This window comes from Engystomops pustulosus, chromosome 3, assembly GCF_040894005.1.
Source record: "Engystomops pustulosus chromosome 3, aEngPut4.maternal, whole genome shotgun sequence".
Lineage (NCBI taxonomy): Eukaryota > Metazoa > Chordata > Amphibia > Anura > Leptodactylidae > Engystomops > Engystomops pustulosus.
Genome location: NC_092413.1, coordinates 79,351,357 through 79,365,053, shown reverse-complemented (window position 1 = coordinate 79,365,053; position 13,697 = coordinate 79,351,357). Strand labels below are relative to the sequence as shown.

The window sequence follows — 13,697 nt, the reverse complement described above, 5'->3', positions numbered from 1 at the left end:
CCATATACTGCCATACTGTATTATGGCAGTATATGATAGGATCGATAAAACAACCTAGGGTTAAAAGTACCTTAAGGAGTCTGAAAAATAGTAAAAATTAAAAAAAAAAAGAAAAAACACTAAATATTCAAATCACCCCCCTAGAACTGATATAAATATAAACAGTAAAAAAAACACATTCTGTATTGCCGCGTCCTAAAAAGCCCGATCAAAATACAATAATGGGTTTTCACAGTGTTTAACCCTGTAACGGAAAATAGCGGCAAAAGTAAAAATGGCACTTTTTTGCCATTTTTTAAAAAATTGTATAAAGTGATCGAAAGGTCTTACAGTCCAAAAAACGGCAGCATTGAAAACATCATCAATTGTTGCTCCGTACAAAGTATGAAAACGTTATTAGCACCAGAAGATGGCAAAAATCCCCCCCCCCCCCTAAATAAAAAAGGTTTTAATTTTTGTAAATGTATGAAAACATTCTAAAACTCATAAATTTGGTATCCCCGTGATCACGCCGACCCAAAGAATAAAGTAGACATGTCATTTGGGGCGCATTGTGAAGTTGTAGAATGCAAACGCACAAGAAAACGGCGCAAATGCGTTTTTTTTCACCATTTTCCCAGCATTTGGAATTTTTTCCGCTTCCCAGTACACGACATGGAAAATTAAACACAAAACACTATGAAGTACAATTTGTTACGCAGAAAACAAACCATCACAGAGCTCTTTAAGTAGAAAAATAAACAAGTTATAGATTTCTGAAAGCGGGAAGCAAAAAATGGAAGTGAAAAAAACAAAAAAAAGGGTCTGGTCGTTAAGAGATGGCACCTCAAAGTTGTCTCGGTTTGGAACAACTCCACAACATGTGCAAGATTTCTCTGCATTGCATCGCCAGCTTAGCTCAGAGACCCAAGGATAAAAACCTGTAAAGAATTATTGGACACTATTCAACCAAGGCTCAAATTCAGTCTCCGGGTTACATACAAGATAGGTTCTGTAGGTTTGTTCTTAAGTTGAATTTGTATGTAAGTCGAAACTGTATATTTTATCATTGTAATCCCAGACAGAACTTTTTTGGTCTCTGTGACAATTGGATTTTAAAAATGTTGGGTTGTCATAAGAATCAATATTAACACTAAAGCTTCATTACAGACACATTTGATAACTGTTACAGCTGTTTATTGTAGCCTATGACTAAAGTACAATAAATTACCAATATCCAGAGGTCCGTTTGTAGCTAGGGGTCGTATGTAAGTCGAGTGTTCTTAAGTAGGGGACCGCCTGTATAGGGCAGAGCCAAGATGAGTGCAGGGCGACACTCCAACCCTTAGGCCCCTTCCACAGTCGCGAGTGTGATGCAATGAACTCGCATCACACTCACAACGCGTGCTGCTCGGATCGAATGGCCCGAAGGGCCGTGCAAACCGAGCAACACGTGTTGCGAATGTGATGCAAGTTCATCGCATCACACTCGCGAGTGTGGAAGGGGCCTTAAAGTGGGGCATGTACTTTAATGGCATTTTCAACAGGTGAACCAGTCCAGTGGCCTTATCGGACTCGGAGCTGGGCAAGTGTTTGTTTTATTGTGTTTGCCAGCAGACATCCCCATTCCACACCCATGGATTCCACAGCCCCATGTATGAGCCAACTGCCCAAGACGAAACAGGGCCGTCTTTTAGTATTGTTAAGCTGCAAAACTAGGTTACCAAAATGCTTTCTCCCAGCCCTAGTTCCAGGTTCTGTTGCTTTAAAGAGCAAAGATTTCATTACTCTTTAATATTAAGTCAGAAATAACAGGATGCAAGTAGGTTTCATCTTTATCTTTTAATTTATTGTCATGTATTTATTTTACAAGTTGCAAATATACATAAACAAACGGTGGCTCTGAAAATTGCAGTTGTCATCTAGTCTCTTAAGCGGAAGAAACACTTTTGGCCGTATATGCGCTGTGTACAGTCCAAGCTACATACTGCCTATGTACGGCATGTGATAACTCTGGCTGCAATCGTCAAGTGCTGGCCACAACAAATCACAGAATGAGAACTGTACAGGAGAATTATTTTAGAACTCCTATTTATCGAATTCGATATCTGTCAAAAAGAAATAACGCTGCACTTGTGGCTGTTATGTGGCGTGTTATGCTTACATTGTAGCACCAAGTGGTGGATCTCCAGCAGAACCACATCTCCATGGTGAGCCAGATCATTTGGATTTGAAATGTACACAATACATCAAAGTAAAGTGGCTTCTGGTTCCATTATGGGAAAATAAATGTAGATATAACATACTCCAATACATGTGACAATATGCAAGCTGCTCTTGGAGAATATGCATAGACTTATAGGCTGACCCCAAGCGCTGATAAAGCCACTAGGTTGGCTATTAGATATTTGACCACCAGGACCACAATAAGAGATGTTGAATTGTTTTCTAGTAATCCGTATGACGATGGGCTATTAAACTGATAGAATCTCTGCAATGAAATACTAGTAAAGATGTGAGAATGACTTGCTCATATTGGAGGTGCTGTAATGGTCATATCAGTAGCTTGTAGCTGCTATATCCTCACAGATTTCATCTAATACAAAACATCGATTGAACTCCTCGGAGCGAGACATGAGATCAAAAAGGAGTTTATATTCCTCTGGATAGATGCAGCCAGTTGCAATGTCCATAGGCAATGCTAAACTTTGTAACAATTTTTTTCCATTGCCAGGAGCCAGGTTGCTACGAGAAATAAAAAGGAAATTAATGTAATATAACAACATAATACCGTAAATGACCTAAAATAACACATAAAGGCAATGTTCACTTTTCTGGGAGAGAGATTTATGATGGCCACTGTTTGGCTTTCATGTTTACAGTCAATTCTTGACTGGGGTATATTATATTCTGGAACATATTATTTCATCATGAACATAAATCTGTAGGTTAAAAATAAAAGACTTATCTGAACTTACTCAAGCTTCTCAATCAGCTTTGACTTGCGTTTTGCCAGAAATTGTTTTATCATGTGAACAAATATCGCCCCATCTGCAGGTGTAAAATTTTCTGAAAATAGGTTTCTTCTTGGCGTTATACGTACTAAACACAAGTCTTCATTGGGTAAAACCTTCAAACAAAAGAAGGAAAGATGACTTCACAGAATGATATCCTCAAATTTTACTGGCATAGCATGCACAGTTAGGATAAATGGTATTGAAGGAAAACAGACACTTTTTTTCACCCCTTGTGAAGTGAGATGATCCCTCATTAAAATGGTAAAGAGTTCTGAAGAGCTGCGCATATAGAATAGTCAGCGAGACAGATTCCATCTTCCTATCAAACAGTTTGATTGACTTTAACCCTCAAAGGCCTCATTCACATGGCTGTGTGCTCGCATGGACCAGATCCTGGGTGCAGCACACAACCGGATGGAGAAGGGAAGGGGAGTGAGAATTTGAAGCCGCACGGGCGGCCAGAAACTTAGGCAAAATATAGGACATGCTCTATACTTTGGGATGCAGCTGCTTGGTCATGATGCGGTGAGACAATGTGTGATCACTGTACCTTGACCCAGTGCCATAGCCCTCTATTATGGCCGTGATCAGGCCCCTTACACACAGATCTATTGTTTTAGCTGTTCTGAAGCAGTACCGTAATTATACAGTTAAAATACGGCCATATTCACTTTAATAGGCAATGCCGTCATCCATTTTAATGGCCATACCGTCCACTGTTTTCAAAATGGATGGAAATATAGGACATAAAATATAGAGTATGTCCTATTTTTGCCTGTATTTCCGCCCTGTTTCCCAACTAGAAGTTAAAACGTCTAAAATACGTGCAGCATACAGTGCCACATGTTTACAGGTTTTGTACTGCAGAGTAGCTCTAGAGATTTTTTTGGTGCTTTGTTCTGTGAGGAGCGTTATGTGGTTTTTATACAGATGGGGTGCCTAGTAGCTCTTGTGCAGGAGAAACCCATTTTATGGGCCAAGAGGCTGGACAACTAAGCCGATTGGTCCAAGAAAGATCACATTTTGGAATAGATTATTGTATACATGTTATAATGTCAACTTAACAGACAGTGCTGAACTCCACCGCATGCATTCCCAGGGCCCCACATATCCTTAGTGTCATCATAGCCCACCCTATTTTATACAGATATGGCTCACTCACACGCGTCATACATCCCAGAATTATGGCTAAAAATGGAACTGAAATACATGACAAAATAAAATTTAAAATAATAATAAAAAATAATGTGTTTGTGTGAAAGGGGCCTAATGCTAGAGGCACAAGACTGAAAATATGACGTGGCCAGCTGTATGTTCCCCCAGCCAGCACAGGTTGTAATGTATTATTATGTAAGTCATGCTCATTTTCCAGTTGCAGCCCGTATTGCACATGCGGTTATGTGCATGAGGCATGGGGAAATTAGTGAATCAAGCAGAGTTACTCGGATGAAGCAAAGATTGAGCAAATTTATTTGTGCTTCAGCCATATTCTGTTGCTTTTTTTCAAATGCGGGAGCTTGCCATCTCTACCTGCCTCCAACTTTGTTGAAGGGGTTTTCCAAGGCCTAATTTTGCTGGCCATAAACAAGAGAAAACAATTCCCTTGTTTGTGGTTTGTCTGACATTGGCGAGTGAGAACTAAAAATTGGCCAAAAATACCTAGGTGTAGGACTTGCAGTTGTTGTGTAGGCTTTTGCCATTCCCACAGCACAGGGCATGCAGAAAGTAAAAGAGCCTTGTGTTAGCTGGCATATGGCCACATTATACATTTGTGTGCATGAGACCTTACTTTCATCATGTGACACTTTATGCTGGCCATAATCTCATTAAAGCATCACTTACCCCAGTCTGGGTTACTGCAGAATTCCTAAATTTCGAAGGTATCATAAAAGAGGACACAGGTTCCTGGTTATAAGAGGAATAAAAAAAGAAATTAGTATTTTCAATACAAACAAAAACTAGCCACTTCCTGCAGCATACGGCACCTGTGGACAGCATAGTCTATACTCCTGAGTGAGAAGACTATGCACACTGCAATAGTCTAGCTCTCTGATAAATGTACTTCATTATGGAAAACAGCTTCTCCATCTTTTTTCTGCTCCTTTCTCCTGTAGTGAGCAATTTTTCCCTCCACCTCAAGCCATAAGCAGCCTAATGATTAACTCTTTCCATAACTAGAGAGTTTTTTCTTTTGCTCATGGTCTTTTTTGTTAAGAGTTAAGTAATTGGAAACATTATCAAGTTCCTAATCACTATCTCAGTGTGTACAAAGAATTCCGATTTACAGATAATGATTCAATAAAGAAGAAAGACAAAAAGGGAAAAAAAACCCCCCAGAAGAATCTATTTCTTTAACTCATTCTGTCCAATGCCCTTTTTCATTTCCATTTTTTACTCCCTTTAAAAATCTATAGCATTTTTATTTTTCAGTGTACGGTGCTGTATAAGGGCTTGTTTTCTGTGTGACAAATTGTATTTTCTATATTTTCCATGCCGTGTGCGGAGAAGCGGAAAAAAAATCCCAATGCAGTAAGCTTGACGGAAAAACACTTGTAGGCTCTGTTTTTACAGCTTTTGCTGTAAGCTCCAAAGAACACCTCCCCATCATTTTTTGGGTTGGTGCGATTACAGAGATGCCATACCGTTCATACCCGTGAATAAGCAGAGTTTCTCAGCACGAAAACTGTGCTGAAATACTCCACCTCGGCTTACACACAAGTGTATGAGGGGGGAAAAAAAAAACCCATTCTCACCTTCCGGCGCTGCCCAATGCTCTCCTTGGTGGCTCCTCTTCTGTAACAAACCGGGCACACTATGCTACGGCGGTGTCACCACTGCTGACGACAGTGTGCGCCAGTGGTCAGAGCACATGGACGCGCCTCTGCCCACTTTGTTACAGATGAAGAGCTGAATGGATGAGGAGGGGCGGGGAGAATCGGGCAGCGCCGGAAGGTGAGCATAGTAGTTTTTTTTTTTTTTTACACCCAATATCAATAGGGGACGGATGTCGGCAGGGCATTTAGTTACTGGGGAGGCTGCTGGGAATTTCATTACTCGGGGAGGCTGTGACCGATGCATTTCCCATCCTTGGCTTATACTCGAGTCAATACGTTTCCCCAGTTACTTGTGACAAAATTAGGGGCCTTGGATTTTACTCGGGTAGACATATACTCGAGTATATACAGTAAGTTTTTTTTAAAAAAAATTAAAAGCTTTTGTACGAAAACATTTTTTGCAATATTTGGACACTAATAACTTTCATACTTTGGCGATGTAGCTGTAAGGAGTCATTTTTTTTGCAGGACGTGATGACGTTTACATTAATACCATTTGTGGGACTGTACAACCTTTTGATCACTGTTTATTAAAATTTTTATGCATTGCAAAATGACAAGCAAAGTGGTGTTCCGGACTTGCAGGGTGCAATTTTCCATTACAGGGTTCACCACCGGAGACAACAGTTTTGATATATTGATAGATCCGGACTTTTAGGACACGGCGATACCCAAGATCTTTATTGTTTATTTTTATATCAGTTCTAGGGAAAGGGGGGCTGGTGATTTGAACTTTTGGGTTTTATTTTAACTTATCTTTCAAAAATCAAAAAATTGCTGCAATATGCAGCAAATACCTGATCTGTATGGAGTGGGCTCAGCCTGTGATCCCTCTCCATACACCCCTTGCCACGTGCAGACTTACTATTACTTTGGTTTGTCACAAGGGGTCAATAATGTATATTACATGTATGTTTTGCATGGACCATAAACACCATCAGCCCTATTTATGGTTAAATCCATCTTTTTATTTTACATTATTGTTATATTTTTCCAACATAGTAGTGCTGTGTTATTGCAGTATCACTTACCTTGTGCAATAGTTCTATATCACAGGCAACCTGAAACAGTACACTCAATGCCTGATACTTTATAAAGTCTCCAGGTCTAGAAATCAGTTTCTAAGAGAAAAATAATATGAAGATTAGTTTAGTGTACTACAAAATAATAACTATGGTACTAAGCAACAGGAGAGTCCTCATCCAATGTGCATCCATATACGCAGATAAGTCACTGGGGTAGATTTATGAAGAGTGTCTATTCTAGTTGCTGATGGGGACCAATCAGAGCTCAACTCGTGATCTCCATTACAAAAAGATACAGTAATCTGCAGCGGGTTTACAACATGCAAGTCCATGCAGAGAATCTACTGTAGATGCAGAATCTGCCATAGGTGCAGTTTGCAGGATACAGGGTAAAGAAGCCTGAAGAATAACTTTATTACATTCACTTGTACTATTGATGTAGGAAACATTTGGTGAATGTGCAGCACCTGTCTAAGATTCAGGAAATATTCTGTAAAAATCTTAAAAAATACAACATACCTCATATTGTTGTTCTGTCATGAATACATTCAATTCTATTCTCCCGTATACATAAACCGAAAGCCGCTCATAGAGAGAATAAATTTGCCGCCAAAGTAAAATTCGTTCTTTTTTATGGTCAAGCATCAAAAAAACTTTCAGAGGAACATCTGAAATTAGAAAATTATAACCAACTGTTTACTATGACAACACCCCACAGATTACAGTCAACGTGATAGTTAAAGGATTAGTTCACCAAGGTGTCGCAGAGCTGCAGCATCTACTGGTATCCAACCATTTGGGATGGATAGGTGCCATGGACAGGTAGTAAAAGCTCAGATATGGATTGACACGATGCTCAAGGTGAAGTTAAAAGGTGTAAAAATAAAGTGTTTATTGACATAAAACCTGGACTAACACACAGTGATCCTCCTTCCTCCAAGACTAGAAGTGGTGATGCTGCAATTTCCCTGCCAGAGTGAGCTGCGAGCTTCCCTGTATATGGTAATGGTACGTTCCTGAAATGCATAATCCAGGTTTCATGTCAACAAACGTTTCATTGTTACAGGTGTAACAGAGCGGGAATCCATACCCAAGTTCTTTTTGTATATGTCCATCATATATATTGGCCTTACAAAAGCAATTGGGTTTAATGGGCACGTTTAATAATGACAACTGATCAATGTTATAAATAAGGTCTGCAGCTTGGAGTACTTCTCTATGAACTCCAGTTATTGCTCTTAAAGGCTTAGGATGGCCATATACTTCAAAAGTTTACACTAACACTGCAAAAAAAAAAAAAATTATATATATATCCAGGATGATCTCCTTGAGTTAGGCGCTATACATGTGGTAAGAGACCATCACTTGTTGTATGCCACACTCCTGCAGACTACAGGGTTATGTAATAGACCATCACAATTAAAATACTTGCAATTTCAAAGCATTTTATGCGTTCTGCAAGAATGGGAATAAATCTGGAGAGGGTCTCCGATATATCATGCGGAGAGGCTGAAGGAGGAGTATTTTTTGAGCTGGCCATATCTTGGGCTTTATAGTACCTAGTACTTGTTTTTATAACATATTAAATATAACAAACTCATTTTTCAAATCAGATCAAAATAGCAGGATGTAAAGAAATAATTAAAACGCAACAATTATTTCTACCTCATAAAATATACATGTGGTAAAAATAAATAAATGCTATACACCACATACAAAAAAAGTATCAGAATCACAATATGTAAGGAGTAATTAGAAGCTCCATTGATCTCCCCATCAATGGAATCACCACACTCCTGCAGACTACAGGGTCCTCTTCATACAGAAGTGGGGTTTGCTGCATAATACAGCAAACCCCCACCACTGATACCTGTGGTTGACCCCTCATATTAACTCTTCCGATGCTGCTTTTGCCAACACATTCAATCTTACACTCCAAACCTGTAAATCACTCCCTCCAATTTGTAGTTTATGAACTGTTTTATTGGAAAGGTTTTGCCGGCAACATTTGAAATGAATGATTTACATCTTAGCATATAGGGGCAAACCACACAACCACAATATCTGTATCTGCCTGAGATTCTGCTACTGTATCCTTTGGGGCTAGCCTGAATTGGCTATGGACTAGCCCATCTTATAATGAATGCCCCTTTCTGTATGCAACAGTGGGTTTCTTGCTAATCACATTGCTTAAATCTGGAATTAAGCTATCACAATGTGGGCCAGAATCTCTGCGCCATTATTGTAAGTAGTAATGAGTCTTATTTTATCTTCTTTTAGCAGTACTTTTCGTTTAATAAGTAATTCACTTTGATCGCTATGTAAGGTGTGCTAAAACACCCCCCCTTAGAACATTGTCTGGATATCCTTTTCTCCAGAATCTCTGACATAGATCAAATCGGATCAGCCTTGTGGTTCTGTCAGCTACAGAATTGGAGATACAGTCAACAATCCTGATGTCAGTTCTAAGCTGAGATTATTATTTTTAATATGACACCAAAAGCATGCTTCTAGGTGCTATAGAACCAAAAAGATAGGGGCTTCTGAAGTGATTTACAATGTCAGTTCCTAAATAAGATGTTATTGTCGGAGAAATGCAGAAAAAAACATTAAAACATAAAAACTAACCTGAAGCCCATGAAACCTCATTCATGTCCAATGTTTTCATAAGAGTGCTGGAGTACATAGAAGGAGGCTGAACAAGTCCTTCAGACCAAGGATCGATCCTGAAGAAGTCACAGTGAACCACTTTAAGTTTTCCATCTGCATTTCTTTCAATTGTCTAAAAAAAAAAAAAAAAAAAAAGGGAAAAAATATCATTCTTTTTAAAGTTTAGTAGCTTATTTTCATTTCAATCAGTGTTGTAATGTACAAATATTCTGGCATCACAAAGACATGATAGAATTGGCATAGGAGTATGATAGACCTTGTGTACACCGAATCTGGGACTGTAATAAAAATATTAATTAAGGCCCACAACAAAAGCAAAACCAATGGCAAGGATTGGGAACTGACTTCCTATTAGGAGTGCATCACAAAATGGGAACTGCATATGATGTATTACATGCAGATTTGCTACATTACACACATTGTCAAAAAAGGCGTTTCCATTGCAGATTTTTGATCTGAAGCAAATAAGTGATAGTCTCATTGATGTTCACACTATAAAATTCATTTTTAACCCCCTTACTTTACAATATTACTCAGATTTATTTCTGATAACTCACCTATAACACACACTGACAGCTCTGCTCCTAATCAATACCACACAGTCAACTCTGCTACAAAGACCTTATCTTGTCTGTATCTGGTAGAGTAAGTCCCTGCACACTGCTTGCTGGCAGGAAGTGCCTGTGCCTGGTCTGAGCTTATAATGCAAGGGGGGGGGGGGGGCAGGAGGGCACAGGAGAGCACTGCAGAGTGCAGCCAAAAGAAGCTATTCATGAGAAGAATCCGACCATAGTCAGACGATTTACGGTCTGATCCAGGGACAACCAAAATTGTGTACACCAGGACTGATAGAGACAGGTTGGAATTATATTTGATATGCAGAATCTTAGTTAAATATACTCAGGATAACAAAATAACACATTTTCTAATTAACTGTTATTAAGAATCTTGTCTTCATGGGAATTCGCCTTTAATAATTTGAAGGTTGAAATCAACTTTTGTAATGCAATTGTTGAGCTACGCCTTCAGCGGCAAAGCCGCAGCTGGTTTCTGATGAAATGCTTTGCTTAAATCAATTGTGCATGGAGTTCTACTGGATACAAATGAATAAGGATCGAACAGTCAGGTCCGCCCCTCAAATCTAATAGCAGGGCAAGTTGGAGGGCACCACTGTTACCGTATATACTTGTGTATAAGCAGAGTTTTTCAGCACAAAAAATGTGCTGAAAAATGTCCCCTCGGCTTATACACGAGTCAATATATATATATATATATTTAAAAAATAATAAACTTATATACTCACCCTCCGGTGGCCCCGACGTGCAGCGCTGCTCCCCCGTTGTCCGCGCGGGTCCTCTTCTGGCTTCCGCGCCCGTCTTCTTTCTTCTCTAACTTCGTTCTGGGCGCCGCAATGTCTTTCTCCCAGGCGGGGCCTAGTATGACGTCAGCAGCGGCGCGTCATACTATGCCCCTGCCGTCCGGGGAAGAACAATGGCGGCGCCCAGCACGAAGTTAGAGAAGAAAGAAGACGGGCGCGGACATCGGGAGAGCAGCGCTGCACGTCGGGGCCACCGGAGGGTGAGTATATAAGTTTTTTAGTTTTTAATGCTGGGCTGGACTGTATACTACTGGGGGCTGGCTGGCTGGCTACATACTGGGGAGGGGGGGGGGGGTCTGTGACCAATGCATTTCCCACCCTCGGCTTATACTCGAGTCAATAGGTTTTCCCAGTTTTTGATGGTAAAATTAGGGGTCTCGGCTTATGCTCAAGTATATAGGGTAATTTGTGACAAACGTTTTAATTACCTTGAGAAATGGTAGAAAATCTGAGTTTGTTTCCAAGGCAAACACTTTATGGCCAGCATCCAGCAATGCCTGGGTGAGAAATCCAGGACCTTTCATAAACAAAAGAAAAAAAACATAACTCATATTTACTACACAGTAATTATGGCGACTGTTATTGACAAACTCCAGTCGCCATTTCAGAAAATATTGGTAAACAGCTGAATATTTGGCTGTAAACAACTCTCCAGATTTAGGGATATAAGCTTTGGAAAGTGTTAGTGCTCAAATGTCATTCACTCGCTGCAGAAAAATAACCTGCAGGACAAAGAGCCTTGCATTGTGGATTACAATGTGCAGCATGTCATTTCTGGAGATGTAACCTGTGCAATGCAGAGTCATGTCAGCCACATACAACAGCCATAGAGACAACCACCCACAGCAGACTGTCTGCTATGGGAAGTAGCTCAAGTCCTAAACAACATAAAAAAAAATTAGATTGTTATGACAGGGAGATCACAAGATAATCTAAAGCCAAATATGAACAACTTTCCCTGTTCTTGTAACCTTAGATATGCTTTTTTGAAATAGAACTGAAACAATACAAACAATCAGGGTTCAGCATTACAAAAAAGTTCCAAGAAAAACTTCCAAAATTAGACTCAACTACAAAAAAAAAAAAAAAAATACCTTGACACTTCACCTGTCATCAGAAGCCAAAATAAACATATTTTTCAGTAACATATGAAGATGTACTTAGCAGCAATGAAAGAATGTACGTCAAAACAACATGTAAACTTGCTTTTATACAGCATCAGAAGGAGCAGGGTGCCAGATAAATACCGTACAGAATATGGAGTTGAAAAGACATTTCTGTGTAAAATAACTATATTCCAAAAATTACACACAGCACCGATTCTTAATTGCATGATATACTTTGTTGCTTAGGGCATAAAACTAAATATATATATTTTAGACATTTTCATGAATCTGAATATGGAATATATGCAATATGGAAAGCCAAGTGGGTACCTGGGTTACACTCCATTATGACGGGCGCCGTTCTGCTGGATCCCCAAGGTGCAAGGCTTCTGAGGACTGCTTCTATAAGACCAGGATGTGTAACGAACCTTCTAAAGTGTCGGCACGATTCTGCAATGGTCAGTGCTGAGTTGTCATCCTTCACCCTCTTTAACCTGTGAGGCTTCTGTTTCTGTTGTGTGGCAGCGGATGTCCTGGAAGAAGGGCCTTGGTGTAAGGTGCCATTAAACACTGGCAAAGTTGCATTGTGAGCCTGTCTTGAACATATACACCAAGATGCACCAGGCGGAGGTCCATAGTGGAGGATTGATAGCCCTATCCGAGCAGCCCAGATGGAAGACATGGCATCAATCTGTATGTTGTCTCACAAGCAAAGTATTGTTCACTGTCTGTAAAGAGAAAAAGCCCATTCGTGATATATACATAAAACAGGTGAGCCACATATCCAAATACATAAAGTTTATGTAGCTACAACCTGACTGCAATAAATAATACAGTGTAAGTAATGTATATGCTGTGCCTGGGATGTTTACATGTTATAAAACCCCAGAGACACATAAAGCCCCCCATGTGTCATCCTCAGCCCTCTCCCTGTATAGCAGACATGGGGCAGCCCCTCTCACCTGGTGTCCATGGAGGCTCGTACAGCCAGGAGGTCACCCAGCGACCACACGTGTGACCTTGTCGCAGCAGCCGCGGACAACAGCATGGTAGACGGGGAGCAGACGGGAGACAGGCCGGAGCTTCCCCTTCCGGGGCGGAGAGCGTGCGCTGCTGTAACACGGGGCGGACGTACACATCACACAGCGGCCCTGGGGACTGGCTGCACGTTTTCTATACATTACCTAACGCTGTTAATACAGACCAGAGTCTGAACTGTAGCATAGTGTCCGGTGTGAGCGCAGGCAGAACCACAACACATCGGAACCAGGGGTTCTGTGCAGCAGAGCTGTAGGTAACAGAGCAGTGGTATGTGCCAGAGCCCTACTGCACCGGGCTCTCATATGCAGCCAGAACAGAAACGAATGACCGCTGCAGATTGTCCTCATGCACATGGAATGGGTCCGTGTGCTATCCGCTTTTTTATGTCTATAGATTTATCTGAAGTGTCTGAGGATAAACTGTTGTAGTTGCCAATGGAAACCAATCACAGGTCGGAAACCAATAAACAGCTGTGGGAAAATGAAAGCTGAGCTGTGATTGGTGCTCCATCTACCCCCCCATGCACTGTGCCCCTTCACCTGGGATTGTAGGGCACCTATTCCTTGCCAGAACTCCAAGTATCATGGAACACCAATATTTTATCTAAGTATTCTGATCCCTTTTAACCCCTTAAGGACGGAGGGTTT

General features: G+C 40.5%; 1 protein-coding gene across 1 annotated transcript; it reads right to left on the bottom strand.

Annotated features, from left to right (window-relative positions):
• Positions 1–1,806: 1,806 nt before the first annotated feature.
• Positions 1,807–13,389, bottom strand: TFB2M (transcription factor B2, mitochondrial). The gene is made up of 9 exons (XM_072141194.1): positions 12,972–13,389; positions 12,340–12,737; positions 11,332–11,420; positions 9,484–9,637; positions 7,375–7,523; positions 6,862–6,951; positions 4,839–4,901; positions 2,958–3,109; positions 1,807–2,724 (listed from the first exon to the last, which is right to left on the bottom strand). Exons 2-9 carry the CDS (start codon positions 12,689–12,691, stop codon positions 2,538–2,540), a joined length of 1,236 nt encoding a protein of 411 aa, XP_071997295.1. The 5' UTR covers positions 12,692–12,737; positions 12,972–13,389; the 3' UTR covers positions 1,807–2,537.
• Between the last annotated feature and the right edge of the window lie 308 nt (positions 13,390–13,697).

Coding starts and splice junctions, on each gene's coding strand:
- TFB2M (XM_072141194.1), bottom strand. CDS start 12,691: ATGTCTTCCATCTGGGCTGCTCGGATAGGGCTATCAATCCTCCACTAT. Junction 11,421..12,339: donor CATAATGGAGTGTAACCCAG/GTACCCACTTGG, acceptor TGTTTATGAAAG/GTCCTGGATTTCTCACCCAG. Junction 6,952..7,374: donor TGACAGAACAACAATATGAG/GTATGTTGTATT, acceptor TTTTTCTCTTAG/AAACTGATTTCTAGACCTGG.